The sequence below is a fragment of the Sparus aurata genome, chromosome 4 (assembly GCF_900880675.1).
Source record: "Sparus aurata chromosome 4, fSpaAur1.1, whole genome shotgun sequence".
Taxonomy (NCBI): domain Eukaryota; kingdom Metazoa; phylum Chordata; class Actinopteri; order Spariformes; family Sparidae; genus Sparus; species Sparus aurata.
This window is the reverse complement of record NC_044190.1, coordinates 11,945,712-11,969,965: the sequence shown is the minus strand read 5'-3', so window position 1 is coordinate 11,969,965 and position 24,254 is coordinate 11,945,712. Positions and strand designations below refer to the sequence as shown.

The 24,254-nt window shown below is 39.8% G+C and overlaps 1 protein-coding gene across 3 annotated transcripts in view; it reads right to left on the bottom strand.

The window, feature by feature from the left end:
- Positions 1–24,254, bottom strand: part of mtss1lb (MTSS I-BAR domain containing 2b) — a 115,565-nt gene that overhangs the window by 18,659 nt on the left and 72,652 nt on the right. For 2 of the 3 annotated variants that reach the window (XM_030415274.1, XM_030415276.1), the window contains exons 4-10: positions 15,141–15,225; positions 14,246–14,337; positions 12,853–12,927; positions 11,701–11,709; positions 5,879–6,036; positions 4,061–4,168; positions 3,870–3,967 (exon numbers count right to left, since the gene is read on the bottom strand). In XM_030415274.1, the coding sequence (XP_030271134.1) occupies positions 3,870–3,967; positions 4,061–4,168; positions 5,879–6,036; positions 11,701–11,709; positions 12,853–12,927; positions 14,246–14,337; positions 15,141–15,225 (625 nt within the window). The remainder of the gene's footprint in view (positions 1–3,869; positions 3,968–4,060; positions 4,169–5,878; positions 6,037–11,700; positions 11,710–12,852; positions 12,928–14,245; positions 14,338–15,140; positions 15,226–24,254) is intronic. The other variant, XM_030415275.1, reaches the window with a different exon arrangement.

Sequence of the window (24,254 nt, the reverse complement as noted above, 5' to 3'; positions counted from 1 at the left end):
CGGCTCCCGTCTCGTTCCTGTCCCTGGTAAATACAGTATTTGGGGTGTACAGTAACGGTATTTACAGGCTATGGCTTGGGGGCTATTGTGTTGACGAGTTGATGATACTGTTGTGATGTAGCTGAATAAAAGGCAGTTTAGAGCTAACCGTGAAGTGCACAATGTAAACGAGCTCAGGTGGTGCTATATAATAATTGATATTGTGCGTGTCTACAGGTCTGATAAAGTTATTATTATTGTTATTATTATTACGACCTTGCTTGTGAAGCACGTCTGTGTGGTTGAGTCCTTTGGGGTGGGTGGGCTAAAAGAGTGGTTTCAACTCATCAATAGATCTTTTAGCCTTTATTTTTCTCGTGTTGTACCTTACACACAAGATTGTTCCAGACATTATACATTACGTTGTAAGTAAAGCAGGAGAAATTGTTTGTAAAAGTGAAACACACAATAGTACTGACTGAGGCATGTATTTTGATATTATTATTGTTACAGGCAAACATTGCATGGCCATAGTTGTTCTGACCAAAGAGAAAAGACACCAAGGTAGCAAAGTCACAGCCAGCTTGCTGACTGAGATTCTAACTTTTTAAAATATTGCTGTTTTCCAGCTATCAGAAGAAGCAGACTCCAGAAGCTGCTACTCGGGGAAGTAAGGAGATGAGAGCATCAACACCCAGTAAGCGAATAGCTGCTAAACTCTCTCATCGATTATCACCAATTGAACCAGTGTCTGAGGGGTTAGTATGTTTTCACTTTCTAAGTTTTGGTCATTAGGAATTTCAATCTTTTCAGAATATAGACAAAACATTGTAAAATGTTATAATATAACATAATAATTACCAGATTTGATTATGGAGCATTGGTATGTGTTCTAATGCTACTGTTCTCTTCTCTCCATAAAGGCCTCAGCTACATGATCCAGAGACGTGAGCAAGAAAAGAGAGAAGACAAGACCGTCTTGTTTACCACACATTTATTTTATTATAAACATGTAAAAAAATACATAATAAAACTTTGTACATACTGCAAATTTGAAAAATACTGTAAACTTTGAAAATAAATATAAAAATATATAATGTACATAAATAGTTTTTATTTTTGGATGAAAGTGGAATCTTTGGCTAAGAAATGTTTTTTTTTTAGGTACTGTGGTCACAGGGACACAAAACAGGAGAAAATATCAGTCAGGCACCCTAAATGGAGCTTCTTTGTAACCTGTGTAGTTTGCAAAGGGGTCAGGGAAGTTTAACCAGATACGAAGAACACAGCAGCTCGGTATCGGCCTTCAGTTCCCTCTTCTCTGATGCCCATCCTGCCAGATCGTAAATCGCCGGTAGGAAGCAAACCAAAACTCTCGGTTATCGCTGCCCACATCTTGGCTGTCCTCCAGAGCAAAGATGTTGCTCCACATCATCCTAACCAGACACAGTGTACCCTCATCCAGGCAGTACATCTCCATGTGTGCCACTCCTTCCAGAGTCAATTCCAAATCCTGAAACAAAAAACATTGAGAACAATACTAATAAGAATAACTTTAGTAATCCTCAAAGTGATGTTTTGATTTTATTTGATGTTATTTTTATTCTGATTCAACTTAGTATAATACCAGTTATGACATAATGACATTTGTGTTTTCCTTGTATTTACTTTGTTATGGCGCAGTGCTCTTCATACCATTTATATTGTCTTATAATGGAAATGATTTCACAAATGATCTCACTGGCACTGGCACATAACACGTGGCTTGAGATATTGAATCTTACTATTGCTGTTGCATGATAATGACTGCACACTAATGTCAGCTTGTTAGCAAGCTTTATCCAATGTTATAAATATTAGCTATGTTGGTAATTATCACAGTCAGAAATTAGCTGCAGCCACAAGCCAAATGCTCGTCAAACACCATAACATTGTTAGCAGTCACATTAGCTTCAATGACAAAACAATGGTTATCGCTAGCTTGTTATTCACCGTGGCTGGTGAAATTTGAACTTTAGTAACCATTTGGCTAGTGTAAGGTAAGCGCAGTTTACATTACAACTGTAATTTTGCTGAATTGATGCGCTAATATTGTCAAAGAAATTTACTAAAGCTGCACTGAAATAAACACTTAGTTTACTTACTTCGTCTCTTGACATCATGCTGTTCACAGATGTAGGCTACCAACGTAGTTCCGCGGCGGTATGCAAGGAAGTCTTGCAGTAAACCGTCGCGTGAACAGCGAGCAAACAAATAACCGTGTCACAGCATCAGCTGCACTGCTGTGAAGAGTTCATGCGCGCTCCCGTGCCGGCTTGGCTGATGGCTGCAGTTACCCAAATGGCCGTCATGTCGCTATTGAGTCTTATTTCGTGATCCTGCCCTAAGTTCCTTTAAATTACGTAACGTCGTTACATGTAATTCGTTACTCCCCAACACTGTTTATAGCTAAATAAATAAAATAAACAGAAACATATCCTGCTTTAATCTATTGTAATTATGTCCAAATTCAAAATCAACTTTTGTTCAGCTGCTCAAGTTTTCTTTGTCTGAAGGCAGTGGTTCTTTTTTTTGGAGATTCAGTAACACTTCATAGCTTTTATTAAAAGGTAATAAGGCATGCATAAGTCCGTATAAGATTCGTAGTAGCTTCATAACCATGTTGATTGTTAGACTGTAAGACATTTAAAAACACATGCATTTGTTTCGGAAGCGAGTGACAGCGAGACTGCGGGATGAATCACGATAAGGTAATGTGTTTATATGGGGATTTTGTATGTGATATATGATCTGACCCGAGCGCAGGCATTCATAATAACTATACAAAAATAGCAGTCTTTGCACTGATGGTTGCATCTGCTGTTACAGGTCATTCATAATCATCAGAGGAATCACGAGACTGTTTCATAAACACTTCCTCGTAATCACTTTATGATGTATTAAAACTGTTAATAAGTGCACAATAAATGATTAATTTACGCTGATTACGCATTTTTTCTCACTTTAGATCAGATGCAAATGCCATAATTAACTATTAGGAAGTGTGTAATAAAAGATTTATCAACCTAACAAGGCAGTGTTTCCATTTGTGATCCTGTAGCTGCAAAATGCGTAGCTTGTTGGTTTAACAATGACATGATCGGTATGTAAGGTTTTTTAATGCTGTTATAAACAATTTAAAAAGCCTCACGAGGTTTGGGTTTATGTAAAATAATGTAATTTTAGTTGAAACATTAAAAATAAACTAAAATGATCATCTGACTGAAAAAATAACAGTTTGTGTTGCAGGGATATCTACTGAAGATAGCATGCTAACCAGTTAGCCCTAGCCTGTCTCAGTTCAAAGCTCCTGTGCTAGCAGTGTAAACACCGACACTCGCCTGGTGAACCTATCCCTCATTTCAAAACTGCCAAATGAATGGCTGACCGAACTAACTAGCTATTGGCAGCTACAGTTAGACCCCTGTTTGTTTTTAGTATGAATTCAACAGGTAGCCAATTCTTTCATATTACAGCTTTATAAGTCTATAAAGTTTTGAGTTTCTTATGAGTGCATATATTCGTGTTATAATGTAACTATAAGATGTTTATAATGCCATTATTCATGTTTATATTGTGTGATTGATGCTAATTAGCATTTTATAATGACTGAGATAGGCCTATATTACTCAACAACTAACACTTATTCTAAGGACTTTAATGTGAAACGTAACAGGACGTTCCATTAAACTGAGGATGACTGGACAAACAGTAATGGTGGACAGACAGAAAGACTGACAGTCACAGTGAAACATAAACATCACAGATAGCTCCTCTTTCTGGTACAGTTTATCACACGAGGTGTTGGTCATTATGTCTGTGTGTACATATGTGTATTTGCGTGTGAGTACCTGCACATGCTGCTCTTGCGAGAGCCAGAGCTGCTCGGAGATGAAGGAGGAGTCTGATAGGACCAGCTGTAATCCGAGCCCTTCAGATCCTTAATCACCTGACAGAGAGATAGAGATGGTGAGGTTTAAAGGTTTGCTTATTATTTCTCACTTCTGTTATAGGTGTCCTACATCAAGTGGGTGTGTTTCACCTGTTCACTGGCAGGGGGCAATTTGTGAGGATCAGTTGTCAGCACAGTGAGGTCATCAATAATGGCCTGGAGGTGGGTGATCTCTCCCAGCATCGCGATCTCTCCATTCTAAAAAAAAAAAACACGAAAAAACAGATCGAAAGAAGGACTCTATTTTAATAACAACTGGATCTTTTCCAAAAGTCCAACACATATCAGATTGGTAATACAGTGGCATGTCAGCTAACACAGTCTAAAACACCTGTAACTGTCATGACTGTAGATTGTTGTTCGTTTTGTTCTTGTGTCTGGTTTTGTCGTGTGGTTTCTTGTATTTGATTTCCATGTCTTGGTATCATGTCTTGTGTCTTTTGTTTTGTTTGTCCATGCCCTCATGTGTCCTTTAAGTTCTCCTGTGTATTTTCCTGTGTTCTTCCCTCTGGCTCCCTCTGTCTATTGCATTGTTCCCTTCATGTTCTCTCATGTGCTCCTCCCCTTCGTTACCACACCTGGCCTCCTCCCTCCACTCTCTCCTCACCTGTTCCTCGTCTGTTCATCAGTGTCTGTGTATTTAGTCTGTGTGTTCCCTTCACTCCTTGCTGTTTTTGGTTGCTACTTTGCCTCTTGCCCCCGTTTTGTCTGCTTTTGGTTTTTGGACTCAGCTTTAAAATAAAGCTTGCTTTTTGTTTCCCTATATCCTTGCCTTTCGTGTGTAACTGCATTTGGGTCCACCTTCCCTTTATCCATAGTCTTCCCTTTAACCCAACCCTGACAGTAACACATCAGACATGGCAAAAAGAGTACTGTACAATAATCAAGACTGTACTATTTTACCTAATATCTCACCAAAATTCTCATCATACGTATTGTTTATGTATCATATATACATTTTACTAATATAGAAAAAACGTGTGAACACTGCACAGTACCCCTGCCATCATTTGCAGTTCTACTCTTTGCTCACTGCAAAGGTTTCATCTCAATTTCGGTACACACTGCTTGCATCACCCAGTAAGCAAAATTAGTTTGATTACTAGTAAGGCACATTAGTGTCCACAGAGGCAAACACTATATACTTAAATGACTCAAAATAAATCAGAAAATGTGTAAAAAAACAAATCAAAAACATAAACAGGTGCATAAAATTCACAAACACTATGCTGTATTTCATGTTATTCCAGGTAAACTGTTGTAGGAATTCTGTGCAAACACTACAGATGAATAGGGGGGAGGGGGAAATCACTAATAGATATCACCATGAAACTTCCCCAGCTGATTACTACATTTCGACAGTTATGTTAAGTTTTCAGGTTCATATGCATATGAGCTATCATCTAATTAAATGTGTGCTAATTGCATGAATTTCCAGAGCAGAAAATTGAAAACACATAATCACTTAAACGTGTGTTTTTAAAAATGTTTGTATCCGCGCATCTGAAAAAGAGATAAAAATCTTAAAATTTACCAGTGCGTAGAAAATTGTGTTTTCGCCTGTAGTGTTTCCCCTTAAGCGTACTTTATATTGTTTAGTTTATGTCATCCTTTTGTAGATTTTACCATATTGAAGCTGCATTAATTTACATCATATGGTTTATTGTTTCTAACAAAATCCCAGGTGTGTAATACATTTCCTTGTGACATTATTGATCACCATAATTGTAACATAAATAATAATCCAACACTGTCATATCCCTTTCTAATACATGACACTACACACACTTTGGTCAGTTGAACGGCAGTATGTTGCCTCCCAGGGGAAATTAAGTGCAGTGAAAACTGTCAGACAACCAGTATTTCCCTTGAATCCCTTTCACCACCCCTCCATCCCTATCTCCTCACCACAACGGGCTGAAGGAAGCTGATAAAAGTGCAGAAGCGGCCCCTCTCTTCCACGAGGGCCCGGCGCACTGCCTGCTTCTCTGTCTCCTCCATCAGCAGGCACATGTCAGTCACATCCTGCATGGCACTGTCCAGCTGAGGCTGCAGGTCCCCTCGGCCTGGGGTGTGGAAGGTGCATTCATGGTGAGAGACAAGAATATATGAGGTTTAAGATAATGAGATTGGAGATGATGGAGAGGATAATGGTAGAAATGCATGAGGGAAAGAATAGAGAGGAGAGTAGGTGGATGACAGGTAAGATTGAGGTGCAGATAGTGTGTGAAAGTAGTGTGTGGGTGTTTACAGCATGAACACGATGTGGGCTTGATGGGATATCTCTCCATAAGCCTCTGCTTCCCACAATGCAATGCTCCATCCAGCCGGTGTCATACATTAGGAAATGCACACAGAGTGAGACAATGTAAGCAGAAACACTTTGTTAGATGTGTTGGCTCTGTACTTTTCATTTCTATTTTTATTCTATACTGTACTTTCCATACAAGGGTTGGCTATGGCTCAGGAAGTAGAGTGGGTCATCTACTGATCACAGGGTTGTTCAATACCAAACCTCCTCCTGTCCCAATGTTGAAATATCCTTGGGCAAGAAATGAACCCTGGTTGCTCCTTAGCCACTGGGTGTGCACAAGCTGATGCATTCTTAATTACTCAACCATGGATAAACTAGGAAGGGAACTGCATCAGGAAGGGTGTCCTGAGAGTGTACAAAGTCTAGGCCAAATCAAAGATGCAGATCAGATTTCCATGCAAGGTTGTGTAGATAGTGTGAGCGAGATTGTAAGAGATAATCCATAGAAGGGGATGGCTAGTGCATCATGTCATTATATTACACGGCAGTAGAAAGACTGTGACCACTAATAATATGGCTAATGACTGTTGCTTTTCTGTTGTCTGTCATTGTGCCACCTCTATGGAGTTAGAATCATGCCAAAACCTCACACACACACAAAATGTGTTTTACTCACACCCAACGATTCACAAACAAACTCAGTGTGGTCTGCAAATGCAAAACATCATTCACAAACTAATGCATTTTGTTTTGCAAATAAGAAATGTACCAATCAAACAAATACATCATGCTTCAGAAACAAATACATCATGTTTTACACATACAAAGAAACACATTTCTTCAAGTACAAAAAAGTATCCTTCAAGTAAAAATTTAAATCTTTCAAGCACAAAAGAATTTCCTTCAAGTACAAACTAAAATCCTTCAAGTACAAAAAACAATTCTACAAGTACGAAAAAAAACTGTCACGTGACTTTTGGCACTACTTTTCCGCCTTGCTGATCCACACACAAATGTCTTCAGATCCACACACAAATGCCAGTAAACTTTTCAACAAATGTCCTGTAATTCGCACTCCACAACAACAGGTGGCGCTTATGAGTCATTTCCCCCCTAAATCTTTATTTTTCATTGTTCTATTTTATTCAAGACTTCAACAGGATTTACCACAGACACACGTACGTCGACGGCACCATCATATTGGAGGAGGCAGCTCTGCCCTGTGAACTAATACAAGTCAATGGAGTGAACTTTATAAAGCTCGTTCTACAAAGTGCTATAAGTCAATGCCTCCCAGTTACACATTCACAGATGTATGGATATATTCAGGAGACAGATAGGAACCAAAAACAACGTCTGTGACGTTCTCTGATGGTTACAAATGTAGTGACTGGAGGGGTACCGAAAGCGGACGGTGAGCGCTGATGGCGCAAAGACTCATGGGAGTGAATTCTCAAGTGCTCATGAGACTGTTGTTGTTCGAATATGTTTCGTTTGGTTGCTTTCTGTACAACTTCTGGGTGTTGTTGTTGTGTCCTGTTGTGTCCTGAGGATGTGTGATATTGAATTGACATAGATATAGATTTTGCAGTGTGCCACCATGGCCGAGGATGATGGGCGGGTGTTGACTAACATCAAAGTCATTTGTAAGCTGGATGAAAATGAACCTGCGGCCTGGAATCGTTGCCGTGTGAATGGTACGGGATACACACTGAAGTTAAAAATCTGTCCCATGAGACTTTTCCCCATCAAGCTAGCCACGTAACGTCTCCTTATATGTTCAGTATACAGGTCGGCACCAAACCACAGGATGGATTATTATAATGTTTTTACAAATGTTTACAGCTGCCAATGTATGTAATGCTGTTACTGTGATGACACATGACAGTTCACAGGGCGGAGCTGCCTTCTCCAATATGATGGTGCCGTCGACGTACATGTGTCTATGGTAAATCCTGTTGCAGTCTTGAATAAAATAGAACAATAAAAAATAAAGATTTAGGGGGGAAAAAAATCGTCCTGCTGGCCTTAAAATGACTCAACAGTGCCACCTGTTGTTGTGGAGTGCGAATTACAGGACATTTGTTGGAAATTTTACTGGCATTTGTGTGTGAGGTTTTGGCATGATTCTAACTCCATACACCTCAGCGTCAGGGCTGAATATATGCATGGAAAGTTGATTGCACTGTGTAAAGGCAGGAACACACCAGCCCAACCGTTGGACGTCTGAAGCGTTTGGAGAGACTCGGACGAGGTCGGGAACAAATATGTTTGGTGTGTTCGGCTCTGTCGGAAGCTTTCGGAGCCGCGCGGAGGTTGTCGGATCCGACTGAGCATGCGAAGTCTGAGGAGGAGGGCCGTCGGACATCTGAGCCATTGGATCCTCTGATTGGTTGTGTACCAGCTGAATGGCCGTTCTGATTGGCGTTGTGCTGGCGAATCAGCGCGGTGTGTGGGAGGGACGAAATACTGTGTGCGCTTTGTTTTTCTATGCACTCCGTTCCGTCATTCCCCGTTTTCGTGTTTTGCAGTAGTGGCACCAGACTAGTTGTTACGTCCGTTCAGGACGAATTAATTTGTGTAAGTTTGGTAATGCCTCGCTGCATGTTTAGTATGCAGCTGTTTTTTATCGGAAATAGTTAAGTTTCGTTTTGATCGAAAGTAAAGAGAGTTGCGTGCATAAGGTTCTCGTTTACAACTCACAACACAAGCGCCACCCGCTTATTGCATCTTGCGCAAGCGCAGAACGTACACCCTACTGTGGCGTAGGCAGCACGTCGAAGCGGTGTGTTCAATGCAACTTTTCTGCCGAACGGGTCAGACAAGAGGCAACGGAGTGGTCGGAGAGTGGTCGGATAAGGCAGTTGGACGTCTGGGCGGTGTGTGGGGGCCTTAAGAGTGAGAGTGTGTCACTCACAGTGTCTTACTGTGTCAGACATCACCCAACACAATGGCAGTATAGAGCCAAAACACAAATCATGTGTTTCTGTCTTCAAACTTTACTACTTGCTGTGATTGCACTGCAATTAGTTGACAAAAGTTAAGAGGTGTGGTGTAAGGAATCTGAATCCTATCTACTATTAACAGAATTAAATTCAATGAATGGAAAGCAAGACATGAAAAAGGCCTTTGTAATGTTACTGCATGCAAAACAGTGAGCAGAGATCTCTTCCGTAACAGAGAGAGAATGAAAAATAGATCAGGTGGCATGAGAGCAGAAACCCTGCTGTGTGACTAAAAAGCTAATAGCAGCAGCTACAGAATTCATGCAGGAGTCAAGGAGGAAGAAGTTAAAGCACATCATGCAACTCCTCAAACAACTATCTGAACTCTAATCTATCCCCTGGAGACAAAACCTGAAGTCAGGCGACTTTAGGAAATCTAGTTTTTCAATTAGATTATATATAAATATATATATACACACACACACATATATATACATATATATATATAAATATATATATACAAACACACACACATATATATATATACACACACACACACACACACACACATATATATATATATATATAGTATATATATATATATATATATATATATATATATATATATATATATATATATAAATACATATATATGTATATATGTATGTATGTATATGTATATATATGTATGTATGTATATATGTATGTATATATATGTATGTATATATATATATATATATATATATATATATATATATGTATATATGTATGTATGTATATGTATATGTATATGTATGTATATATATGTATGTATATATATATATATATATATATATATATATATATATACATATATATATATACACATACATATATATACATATATATATATATATATACACATACATATATATACAGTGTTTCCTCTAGGATTTTTTTCAGCAGCAGGGACAGGCTCTCTGGGGAGCCGTGGTGGCTTAAACAAATGCCACTTGACTGCAGATTTTACTTTTATGCCCAGCATAATCTGCCTTTTTATTGAATGGCTGGCATGGAAAATCGCTTTTTAAAGGCTGAATGTAAAAATAAAAAATATAATAAAACAATACAACAATAAAATAAAAAAAATAATAATTTGAGTCAGTAAAAGGCTAATGATACCTGACTAGCATCATCTTCATCAGGTGTCTTTCTCTACTTTGAGAAATATTTGAACAAGCTCATCTGAAAATGCAGTCAGCAGTTACATCATGGCGTGTATATATTCGCTTAATGCTATCAATTAGTTTAGTCACGTTAGCGACACTGAGTTGAGTTGGCACCGGGCCCAATTAATTAAGCTACCGATATGTTAGCCGATATCCTTAGCTGGCCATCAATATTTTGCGAATGTCTACTGAACTTATAAAATCTATTATAAGTTTTCATAAGCTAATAAGTCTACCTTTTGTCCGGTGAGTCGTTTTCCTATTTTCAAGATGCGGGCCACCACTCCTAAATGATATATATATGTGTACATATATATATATATATATATATATATATATATATATATATATATATATATATATATATGACAGCTTGTTTACTGTGCTCTGTATATTTCTTCAGCTTATTTTTTATTCTTTTGGATTCCTTCTTATCAACATATTTCGGTTTTGTACAGCATTATGGTCAGCTGTAGCTTGTAGGCTTTATAAATACTCAAATCACACCCCCATAAAGAGCACACTGCTCTGCAGTGAACCTGATGTACTAGTCCTGTAGTAAGCTAACAAAAATACACTTATTTATATTTTGGGGGAATATATTTATACATTATTATATCATATTACATTATATTATATTATATCATATTATATTATATAACATTACATTACATTATATTATTATTTTTGTCTGCATTCATATACAGTATACATGACACAAAATGAGACTAAAAAGGAAAACACAATGTTACATGCTGGTTTTTGCAACCTTCACACATTGAAAGAAGATGTACATAAAGTATATTGGGTCTTTTAAGACCCAGCCAGACAAAGGATTTAAATGAATAAATTTAACCTGTATTATTATGTGTTACTATCTTGAGGCCTCCTCTTGTAGATGGGCCCTGAGACTAAATCTATCTTAAAGGTTTTTGTTATTTTGGCTTATATTTTGCCAGTGTGGTGCATTTCACAAAATACATGTATCCTCATTTAATTTACCACAAACTGTTAACTATGTATTAATGACTGCAATTTATAAACATAAAGTGGGGAAAATAGGGCCACCTGGTAGGTTAATCCAGCCCTCAGTTTTCCCTTGTTTCCCTGGAGCCAACCTCCATGACTTTTCCATATAGTAAAACAATTGCCTAATATACACTAAAATGGAAACCAGAAACCCTATTATCACAAAGTAGTAATCAGTAATAATAAACTACTCTGTAATATGGTGGATAGTTGACTTTGGATGGGTGGGAATGTGAGTAAAAAAGGAGGTGATGTGGCAGAGCAGTAGTGAGGGACAGGTCGATTGATACTTACCCTGCATCTCTATTACAGGGGGACAAATACCACAGGGTAGAGAGACATAGAGACGGTAGCAGTGAGAGGGGGAGACAGCAAAAGGAAGCAAAATAAAAAAAGAGAAAGGGGGGGACAGAGGGAGAGATGGGGGAGAGAGAGAGCAGAAATAGCAGAACTCATTGTTAAGGTTAGTACATGGAAGTCATCACAAGACAGCCACAGTGCCACAGGTTAGAGCAAAATAACACCGCTGCAACCAAAAACTAAATACCATGAAGCGTCAGCACTGACGGGCTGAGCACACACTCAAAAACATGACAAAAGAGGACGCTGCACTGTTTCACTGTCAGTTTCAACAAATGTTTTTTTTTTTTATGTTAATAATGTTTTGAATTATTGTATGCCTCATATTTTATTAACCACATATGTTTTTAGAATCAGAATCAGAATTCCTTTATTTGTTCCGCAAACAGGACAAAAGGACAGTCATATTACAATAAACATTATAATAAAAAGGTAAGAAATAGAATGTGCACAAGAGCAATTCTTAAAACATAACTTGAAGTCAGAGTTATAAGAGATTTACTTTGCAGACATCTTACATGTGTGTATTCATCTGCCTGGCAACTGAGTGTAAGCTGTTCCAGAATGAACGCACTAATCATTGTTTGCTGCATCACAAAGTGAAGTGTTTCAGGACAAATGAGAAACACCTGCAATACTACTGATCACCACTGGGTGGAAATATAAAACATCAATTGTTTTGACTAAGACTGTACAAAGACTATAGTTCTTGACCTCAGTTTCTGAATGCAGTCACTGTATTTTGAGTCTGTTTCAGTAATGTTTTTATCAATCAGATCCCAATCAGACAAAAGCCACAAATCAACATTTGATCCAGTTGAGGCCCAGGGAGTATTAATGTTGGTGTTGATTTCCTTTTCACTGGCATTAGTAGCAACAGTGGTGAGATCCTAACTGAGATACTGAGGTAAAAATAAACAGAAAGTCAAAATGTATCCACGGCTACAGCTCATGAGCTACACTGAAACACCACTCACACTATATAAACTGATGGTGCGTATGTGACCTTGCGAACTGTTATTTGACCTCTACATTGTGACATTCTGTCAGGTGTGGGAGCTCGGCAGTGATACTGCTGACTGTTACCTTTGCGAGCCTTCTTCTGTAGCTTCATGGTGTCAGATGACTTCTTCTTGATCTCGTGCCGTGACCTCTTGTACTCTTGAGACAGGATGAACAGAAATGCTTTAGTAAAAGGAATCTAAGGTACGCTTGTGTGAACTCATACTATCTTGCAGTTTCAATATGAACTTAAACAGACTCTTCCAGGAGCTGTTTAAGCAATAGCTCACTTATATAGACTTTACACTGATCAGAGCAAAACACTAAACAGTAATGCTTAGTTATTAGTCATTATGAGAAAAGGTTATTATAATACATACAGATAATCTTAGGCTCAAATCCATCTGCCAATCATATGAAGAAGAAGGTTAAGAAAGGTATTCTCCAAGCTATTTGTAAGCAATATATACATTCATGATCAGTAAAGTGCAGCAACATGCTCACAGCTTGTGGTTTGTTTGTGTGTTTGTTGTAAGTCAGTGTAAACATAAACAACAACAACAACAACTTTTTTTTTTACCTTGTTGTAAGGGTCCAGGCAACAAACTGACCTCAAAGAACTAGTGGTCATATCACTGGGGTCTCAGGCAGAACACACCACAAAGACCAAAGCTGATGCCTGTACTTTCTGGGATGTGTGAGAGGAAATGCCTCTCCATACATCCAGGTGGTGGTAGTCTGTATCAGTTAATCAAAATGGAAACCTGAAGGACCTCTGATCCATCGTCTGTGCGATCATTTTTACCCCACTCTCGCTTATATGGTCACTTCTAATCAAGAATATGTCTGTCAAAAAGTTTCCCGTGGCACTGGCAAAGATTCAGAGGTAAAACAAAAGGAAAACATGTTAAGTGGGTGAAGTCATGGGTACCACAGCAACAATAGCAACCCATGCTATACACTCAAAATGGTGGGGTAGGGATAAGTGGTACAGTAGTGCCAAGACGGGGAATTGTGATTGGGCATAAATGCACAGCCTTATATCTCATCATCATGATCATAAGGTTGGCACATCGGAAGACACGGCACAAAAGCTCCACCCCAAAAATAGTATACAAGTTGACGGCGGAGCAGCTTTGGCCATGTCATCTGGGAACGTCCTGCATTGGCGAATCAAATACTTGCATATACACCTTCCTCCAAGGTTACATTGTGGTGTGAATAGTGGAAATCAACAGTTCTTCTTGTGAATGCTAAGATGACAACCATCAATTGTACATTGTTTCTCATAGTATTTGAAACAGCAACAACATATTATATTTATTGTCTCACTTTTACTTGCAGCAATGCACTCACATCATCGTAGTCCCCTGTATTTTATAATGCAGTGCTACTAATATTATGGGATGCAACCCAGATATGGGGCAAGAACTTTGTAATGCAATGATTTGATGAATTAGCATGGTAACCTGTGTACCTTTGGCATGATCCTTATCCAGCTGGTTGGCTGTCTTCTTCCAGTCCTCAATCTTGTCTTGGAGAGGAGTGATCAGACTCTCCATCAAAGCACTGTAGGAGGGACAGAGATACGTGGATTAAAAGACATCTTGACAGAACTGCAAAAACTACTGCTTTGTTTCATTCAAAATTAATCCTATGACTAATATTTCCATTGTGTGGTGTCTTGACAAGAGACTGATGTAGTGTAAACAGTAAGAAACGCCCATTCTGACCACGAAGCCCCTCTGAATATGAGACAGTACTATATATTTCTGGAATGAGAACGTTATATGAATTTCCTCCACATGTCAGTCCACTTCATACTTTTAGTATCTGGAACACTGCCCTCCTGCCTATCCACACATGCATACATATGTGACACAAATGCACACATGTGGAGTAAATGAAGAATTATTGGAACATGTGCAGACACACGATGGTTTTCAGATTGACTTAGTCTTCAAAGGGACTCCTGTTGTTCCCATGGACATAGATTATCATCATCATCAACATCATCATCAACAATGTAATAGCTTTAGCTATGGAGAAGTCATTAGACAGTATGGAGACTAAAATAAAATGCAAACAATGGCTGAAAACAGACTGCTGGTTAGGTTTTCTGAAGGGTCTGTGTTTCATGCCAATGGTTGGATTTATTTACACCCATTTACGTATGTACAGACAGAGCAATGCTCCTAATGGAGTCCATACATGACATAAAAAACTCAAAAAGCAGTTCCATCATAGAAACACAGTCAACTTTAGATGAAAACACACATGAGGTTTGACTTCTGAAAACTCTGCTGTTTCTACAGGGTAAAGCCAACAAAAGGAGGGAAGGGAGGAAGGTCAATGGAGGACATGGATCTTACTTGGTGAACTGGCGAAGTTTGGCCTCAATGCTGCGATGCCTCATGCACATCCTGGTCAGTGCTGAACCGATGTCTCTGGTTGCCCCTGGAAACACAAAAAAGCTAGATTTATTGGCTGAAACACACACACACACAGCCATACTGTACATGCTATCAAAGAGGCTCACTACACATTTACCAAAGAAACCACACAAAGCTGTGATGAATATTTACATTACTGAGCTGTGTGAAGTCAAAGCATTGTGTTCTTCAAACAGATGAACCTCTACCAAGCTTTTGTATCCTTTTACACTGAGCCAGTACTTACACAAGAGACAGATCTGCCTCTCGTAGACACTCTACACACTCCTGCTTCGCCCAAATAAAGTAGTGTCTTGTGAGTGTGTGTTTGTGTGAGATCCAATAGCTCAGAGACCCAGTTTCATGAGCTGCTAACCTGCAACTGTAAACACCAGTCTATTTAAAGGCAGAGTAGGTCCATGTGGAAAAAGCTGACCCTTGAGTAAGAGTCAGTTCAAGTGATGGCAGACAATGCTGTCTTCCAAACAAGTCGCTAAGAGCTGCTGCCGCCGCTGCACAGGTGGAGAGCTGACAAGAGAACCTGATTATACTACTGAAAGACTTTCCAGCAAAAGGTAAGGCTTATACAGTATACAGTGCCTAGAGAATACTATAATCACTGCTGCCACTGAAATGTACACACTGGAAAATTCAGATTAAACAGCAGCCAAACGGGATTTCCTTGAGAGTCACTGTTTATCATCAGGGCTTAGACAGGCTTACACAGTCGAACGTAGGGAGTGCAGAGGGAGTAAGGGCTTTGTTCCAAAATGTTATGCACCAGATTAATATTTTCATCCAAAACTGAAATGGCCAATATTTGGACAAAAAGGGGGATGGTGACTTCCCAAAAATGATTGAATCAACGATTTCAGAGTGAATATGAGAAACCTCCTCTGTTACACCAGACATACAGAGACCATATTGTTGAAAAAGGGAAGTTTTCTTTATATACAGTCTGGTGGTTTGATAATTCACAAAGTTATTTAATGCAAACCTGGTTGTTTTTATTGTATCATTTAAATTTGCATTGTTGGACACAACTGCACACAAGAATCACACTTTACATAATTTTTAAACAGACTGAAATATCTCATGTTGAGGTCTGCATTCAGTTGAAAGCATTGCTGTGCCTATAGAGCCTCACAGAGATGCTAACATGGTTGTAGACTCTTAGGGCTCTATCTTGCACTCAGCGCAATTGACTTTGTACACTGGCGCTTTTGTAATTCCTATTTTGCATTCGGCGCACATTGGAATTTTCCCTCCGCAGACGCAGGTCCTTAAATTAGGAAATGACTGGCGGTTCAGTGAAAAGAGGAGGCGTGTTCCGGCGCAAACGTTCACTGGTGCTATTTTGCCGTTTCAGAAAACACTTGCGCCACTATGGAATTAGATTTGTGCCAAAAGAAACAAGCAAAACTTCTTAAATGTCAAACAAAAACAGGAATTTGAGAGAACATAAATCTCATTTCAAAAATAAAACTTAGAACTTGCAATCAAATAATTTGTCAAATAGTGTAAAATATTGGTCTTTTACTCTTCTAATAATGCATTATTTTGTTTACGGTTTCCTCTGCTGGTTTCTCTCCGCTCAGACTTTTGCGCTGACTCTCAGCTTTGCGGTCTCTCTGCAGCTCTTCCTCGTTTGCGCTCCCTGACTTTTTGTTTGCAGTTTTGGCAACAACCTCTCAGGTAGGCGGGCCTTTTCAGCAGAGCGTCCCCATTGGCTAATCAGATTTTGACTGACACAGCTCAGAACCTATAGGTAGGTAGCTAGCGCGCTAAACGACCCCGGCTTTAAAACGGAGAGAAGAAGAAGATGACGACGACAATGAAGAACAACAGTAACAACCCACAACAAGAAAAACAAGTGAAATGTAAGTAGTTATGACATACATATATTGTTCTTCAGTGTCGTTGTCGTTGTCGTCCTCGTCATCTCTTCTTCTCTCCGTTTAAAAGCTGGGGTCGTTTAGTGCGCTAGCTACCTACACATAGGTACTGAGCTGTGTCAGTCATAATCTAATTAGCCAATGGGGACGCTCTGCTGAAAAGGCCCGTCCACCCGAGAGGTTTGTGCCAAAACTGCAAACAAAAAGTCAGAGAGCGCAAACGAGAAAAAGCTGCAGAGAGAGCGCAAAGCTGAGAGTCAGTGCAAAAGTCTGAGCAGAGAGAGAAGCAGAGGGAACTGTAAACAAAATAACGCATTATTAGAAGAGTAAAAGACCAATATTTTACACTATTTGACAAATTATTTGATTGCAAGTTCTAAGTTTTATTTTTGAAATGAGATTTATGTTCTCTCAAATTCCTGTTTTTGTTTGACATTTAAGAAGTTTTGCTTGTTTCTTCTGGCACAAATCTAATTCCATACGCCACAGACCAGGAAAAACCTAGTCTAAAGTCAGTGGCGCTTATTCAGATTCAGTATTTTAAGGGCGCATGCTTGGCCATAATGTAGCGTGTGCTTAACGTGCATACACTTTGCTTCTCTCATCTACGAGGAAGCAGTTCCCGTTTTTGCAAACCATACAAAAAAAAGTTGAAAAGATTTAAACAGAAGGACTCATTCTTTTCCCCTCTAATATGCGACGCGCCCGCGTGGGTGCGGGAGTGGCAATGCGCGATGTGCTCCTTGTTGAGCGGGTGGACGGAGATGGAGTTTGGGAAGGAGGAGGAGGAAGGGGCACAACAGGAGCAGGTGGTGCGTTTGGAGACTTGAGGCGATGCGCCTGAGAGGCCGCAGCAACATCGCCACCCGGTCAAGACGGGCATTAATACCTTGCCGCATCCCGGACAGTGCAGTCCAGTCTGACAATACTGCCACGGCGTGTAGTGGGTCTGGATCATCTGCACCTTGGTGTTTGCGCTGCTCCCTCATCAGCTGGCCGTTGCGCACTGCTCGGCCCGTGCGCACTGCTCCCGAGGCCCGGTGCGATGTCATGGGGATGCCAGCCGTAGAAACAATTGTGGCAATTTCCTCCCACGCCCGTTTAACCAAAGCTAATTTGGATGGGTTTCTCCCATCCCCATACAATGCCACTTCTCGGTCTTTTACGGCCCCGACGAGAACGTCGGTCTCCTCGGCTGTGAACTGCTCCTGGCGTGCGCCTGGCAAATTCGCCATTATAATAGCAATGCGCCATGGAACAAGCGTGCCTGCTATTAAAGGGAATGTTAGATGACGCTCTGATTGGTTTATTGCACGTTACGCCCAAACCACACCTATGAATAATGTAGCTACTTCAGACCAACCCATTTTAGATTTGCGCCGGGCACAAGAGTCATTTATCCCGCCGGCATAATAGCAACAGCGCCTGAGATCCGCCCACAAAGCTACTTGCGCTTTGCGTTTGATACTTGCGTTTATGATCGTTAAGATAGGGCCCTTAGTCTGACAGTATGTCAGTCTACCTCAGCCATATTTATGGCATGACAATGTTGATTACCTAAATTCATGCATAGTTTTTTTCAAAGCTTGACCGGACTTGTCAGGTACTGATGCTTTGGGATTGTAGTTTGGGTCACCGTCATCCCAAAGCATATTTGATGAGTTGGGAGTGAAGATTACAAAATCAGCTTTCTAACAAAGTGGACCTTTAAATAAATTCTCACTTTTCACATAAATGTGGTTGGTAACTACGGTGTAGTTGAAGGAAAGATAACGGTTATAGCAAATAAACTTTGGCTAAAGTATCTAATCAATGTGAGCACACTTTAGTATGGAACAGTTTCAGTTAAGCAACTGAAACATGTTTAGTTAATGCTTGGGAAAGACCGGAATATGGTTCATCAAAAAGCAAACTTGTCTATGACAGAACACAAACTCCAGTTTCCTGCTATAAGGGTTAGGGTTAGGGTCAAAGGCACAAGTCAATTCAATACCACAACCTCCACACCTTTACTGTCTGCCCCATAACATGAAAGGCTCATTACAAGCCACTATAGGGATACTGGGTTGAGAAAATAGTATATGTAAGAAATAAGCTTTACACAGTTAATTTTATTTAAAAAATATAAAAATTACAAAACGAGATTACAAGAACCTTTAGGAACTACGTTTTAAACTATATAAAGATACCACATACCCATACACCCACAAATGCCAAAGCACACACGTACACATACTTACACTGTGTGTTGTTCACATCCAGAGAGAAGTGCTCCATTCATAATTAACAAATTCCTCCCTCACGCCTCCTGTTCTACCCAGCAACCATTCATTAAAGGAGAGCCACCCTCCCCCAAACACACACACACACACACACACACACACACAACACACACGTATAACAGTTGCGAAACTGAAGCAGTATTTCGAACAGTGTGTTGACAGTGTGACCTAATCCAAAAATCAGTAAGTCGAACATGAAACTGATGTGAGGAGAGAGTGAAGCAAAGTCACATAAATGATGAAGCACAAGTGTCATATTATGTGTCGAATGAGAATGAAGACCAGGAAAGAAATGAGAGAGGGAAGAGATGAGAGACCATGAAGACGAGAGGGGTCGCCTCGCACATTTTAATGAGCTCACTGCTGGCGAGGGAACCATGAGACTGGAGGCTTTAGCCAAGTGTGTGTGTGTGTGTGTGTGTGTGTGTTTGATCTCTACATTTATGATGGTCCTCTTCCTGTTTGTCTGTTATTACCATGCCTCTCAGACTCCACAGGAGATCAACAACTAGATGAGGGAGGCACAGAACACACACTACTCACATCTGGAACACAGCTACTGTGTGTACATAATGTTTGTGTGTGTAAGTGTGTGCGTGAATGTCTGTCTTTGCTGTTTGCTTCCAATGCAAATCAACATGTTTCAGCACTTAAATTGGAGTATAAGAGGCAAAGCAGTGGCTTGAACTATGTTAAGTTGGGCTTGTTGTTTCTTGCGAAATTGCTAAAACAAGTAAGACTGCATTGTTAATGTTCATTCAGCAATGTCTTCTGTGTATGTCAGGGTTAGGGTCACCATTTGCTGCATTCTCATCATAAGAATTACAATTACTCTTACTCTATCTGGCCATTCATCTGAAATCAAAGCTGCTATTGTCAACTATGTCAAGTTAGAGACTAATCATAGTGTAGTAGCTCTGTTAAGTCTTTACATTTCTACAAAAATAAACATCAAAATTAAATCTGAATTGTGTCTACTTTTAGCTAAAGCAGTGTAACTGTTATTTTAATCTGCACTTATCCATATTTTTTATAAATAGTGGTTCTATATGCATTGTAAGAAGGGTCACACACAATCATGAACCCACAGAGAATGATCACCAACTCCGCTGTTACCTCAATTTCTGATGTAATTTCAATACTTGAGTAATTTATATTTGCTTCAGCAGGTTTATTTTGACAATACACAATCTATTATATTTTATACTCTACACTGCACATGTGTTTATGGTGCACACAGTTTGACTGATTTTGGGCTGCACTGTTGAAGCTGTTTAAGTGTTTCATATTTCACTGTCCAGCCTCAGCTAGGATCTATGAATTCTAAAATCTATCTCAAGAAAACAACAATAATCAGCATTCAGTGCATGTGGTTTTATGTACAGTGTGTTTTATTTCATTTAAAAGCAAACACATAGCAAAATATGCAGCCAAACAGAGTCATAAAACCTTACATTTAAAGCAGTAAGTACCGAGTCTGTCTCCATCAAGAAATGCATGTGAAAGTGGCAAAAGGGCAAATACTATGGAAGTTGATTGTCCTGACAGTACAAAAATACGTGTATTTATGATTATTATAGTTGTTTTTGTCACTGAAGTGTACCAGTATTCTGAGTCAAATCCCCTAGCCCCCACCCCCTTTCCGTCCATCCTGCAGAGCAGGGGGAACTCTCTCCTAGGAAATATGACTTTACTCTTTTTCCTTCCTCTCCCTTCATTCGCGCTCCATTTCCTGCTTTTGATATGCTTCCTGGCTGCAAAGATTCCAGTGAAATTAAATGTGTGCATGTATGTGTTTGTGAGAGGGACTCACCCAGACAAGGTAGTGAATACTACTGTAGCTTACCAGATGCATTCTTCAATGAATTGCATCCATTAATACAAAATATTTAAACTAAATCAAGTTATTTCATAATAAAACACTATGTATTAATTAATATGCAGCAAATAGTCTACATTTTATCATCTGAGTTAGTTTAGCTTTAGCTTTGGTAAAACCAAAAGATGTTCAATATAATATTGATATCCTGCTGCAGATACCATAACACATCTGTTCTTACAAAGTTAGATTTCACTGGATGGAGATTTTTAAAAAATGACAATATCAAGACCTGTTAACATGCAGGGCAATGTGCAAAATATTCTGTAAATTCTGGAGGCCATGCTCTATATCATATTTTTTTTGGATATCATCATGATTAGTCACAGGCCCAGTGTTAGTCTGCCCTTCATCCCCTTGCAACTGACTTAACTGACAGGTTTGTTACGGTTTCCATGACAGCGCAGATCTTGGCCTGTTACGAAGGTCAAATTGTCTGCTGCAACGGAAACAAGTGCCTGAACTGCACAGAGAGATAGAGAGAGTGTCGCACAACAACACCGCTACAACACTCAAACCAAATCGTACCGCAATGTAAGGAAAGTTATTTGGGACATTTGAAGGAAGAAACTAAAAGACAAATACAGTGTTATCATGGCCTTGAAAGAGACTATGAATTGTCAGAACGGACACTCATCAAGTTCACAGCCTCAGTGATCATGGCCGGCAAATGGTAGACACTAACCATCACTAACCAGCACCTGGGGCGACAGAGCCTTCTCCATAGCCGCCCCCTCCCTCTGGAATGCCCTCCCCAAACACATCTGTGACTGTTCTAACCCATCCACCTTCAAATCATTACTCAAGACCCACCTTTTTAAATCTGCTTTTAACCTGCAACACTAGCTGTCTTTCTCTGTGCCCCCCATCAGTTTTCGTAATCACAAACACGCATAGCTATTTGCACATTGTTTGTTTGTCCTTCTATGTACATTTCATTTATTTCTCTTCTTCCTCTTGCACTGAGCACTTGTGTATTTTTCCTCTGTATTTGGTTTTATGTAAAGCGTCTTTGAGAGCTGTAAAAGCGCTGTATACATAAAATATATTATTATTATTATTATTATTTATTATCATGGCAACCAACAGGAAACGGAAGATGTGGTTGCTGTTGACAGATGAGACTGGGGTGGGAGGCACTGCCTCCTACACTAAAAAAACATTCAATAAAACAGAGATTATTGAACTAAACAAGTTCAGCCTTCTAATGTCAGATTTCAAAGAGCTTACTGGCCTATCAAAATTGAAAATAAAAGACAGGGTGTATTTTATCATCTCACAACCATTCCTAATAGCTTGAAAGTCACAAAAGTTTTTTGACGGACCGTCGATGAGCTTCTTTAACCACTCTGCTCTCTAATGATAACATGCACCCCCTCTCCCTCTCTCTGTCTCTCTGCCTGGGGCATCTGTGGCCTTCCCACCGGTGCATCTCCATGGCAACTACTATCTTTAATCGTGCAAAGGGATTCATCAGCCTCTGTATCTGCAATCCACTACAACTGAGCAGCCGCCCATCTGACCTGGCCGAATGCAACCATCATGTGTATGCAAATGTGTGTGTGTGTGTGTTTGACACCTGTCACGCTGTTACACCTCACATAAACATCATACTAGCATCAGTCTGTGAATATTCCTTATCTTCTTTACCGCATTTTGTATTGAGTTGAAGCTCATATGACAGACAAATTTAAAAAAGTGTGCTCCCTGTTTCGGCACAATCTTCAGGCTGACTCATGCTAACTTCAGTTAAAGGAGAATTTCAGTCGATTTAAACATGCAGCTTCATTGCTCAAGCTACCCTTGACTTGCCAGTACCGAAGACGCGAACAAATTTGGTCCAACCATTACAGAGCTCCGTGAACGGAGACTTAGCATTGAACGCTAACAGCATGGGGTCAGAACTTTGCACTGTGTTTTAAGCGTCTTAACATGCTCCACATCTCACACCAAAAGTTATGCAACATCAGCAGACACCTTAGCACACAGCACTGTAGCGTGTATGACTCAAACTGAATAAAAAAGTAGTTAAAACAGTGTGTTTGTGCAAGGAGCTACTTACCTGTTTGTTGACATCCGTGTCTTCCGGTAGCTAGACCAAACTAGTCGTTCCGTCGAGCGTGCACTTACTCCCTCACTGGCGGAGACGGAAACGTAATCCAGCATTTTCGTGTTTATGTTCATAATGTACATGTCCATGTTACAGCCTGTCATGAGCCATGAGCCTTACAATAGCCTGTTAAGCCTGTTAAGTGCACACTCGATGGATACACTAGTTTGGTCTAGCTACCGGAACACACGGATGTCAACAAACAGGTAAGTAGCTCCTTGCACAAACACACTATTTTAACTACTTTTTTATTCATTTTGAGTCATACACGCTACAGTGCTGTGTTGTAAGGTGTCTGCTGATGTTGCATAACTTTTGGTGTGAGATGTGGAGCATGTTAAGACGCTTAAAACACAGTGTAAAGTTCTGACCCCATGCTGTTAGCGTTCAATGCTAAGTCTTGGTTCACAGAGCTCTGTAATGGTTGGACCAAATTTGTTCGCGTCTTCGGTACTGGCAAGTCAAGGGTAGCTTGAGCAATGAAGCTGCATGTTTAAATCGACCGAAGTTCTCCTTTAAGTGTATACTTCAGTTCTGATGAAATACTGAATTTGCCCAAAAAAACTTGTTGAGACATGTTCTGAAATGAAGCAGTCATTCATCCAGCTGATTTATTTAATTTTCCACTGCAGGATACAAACTGCAGCATTGCATGTGACAAAAACCCCACGAACACCCACTATCATCTGGTTCTTGCAGTAGTCACAGGTATTTTGGCTTCAGGCCCGGGCCATCCACAATGCTATGACACACGTTGCAGTTAAGGATGCTGGCTTATTAATATTTTTCCTTCCGTCTCTGTTCAAGCAGGGCTCCAGCATCATTTAGTTGGGGCTGAGTGTGAAAGAGGGACTGAAGTAAAGATATGACAAAAGTAACCATTGTTGC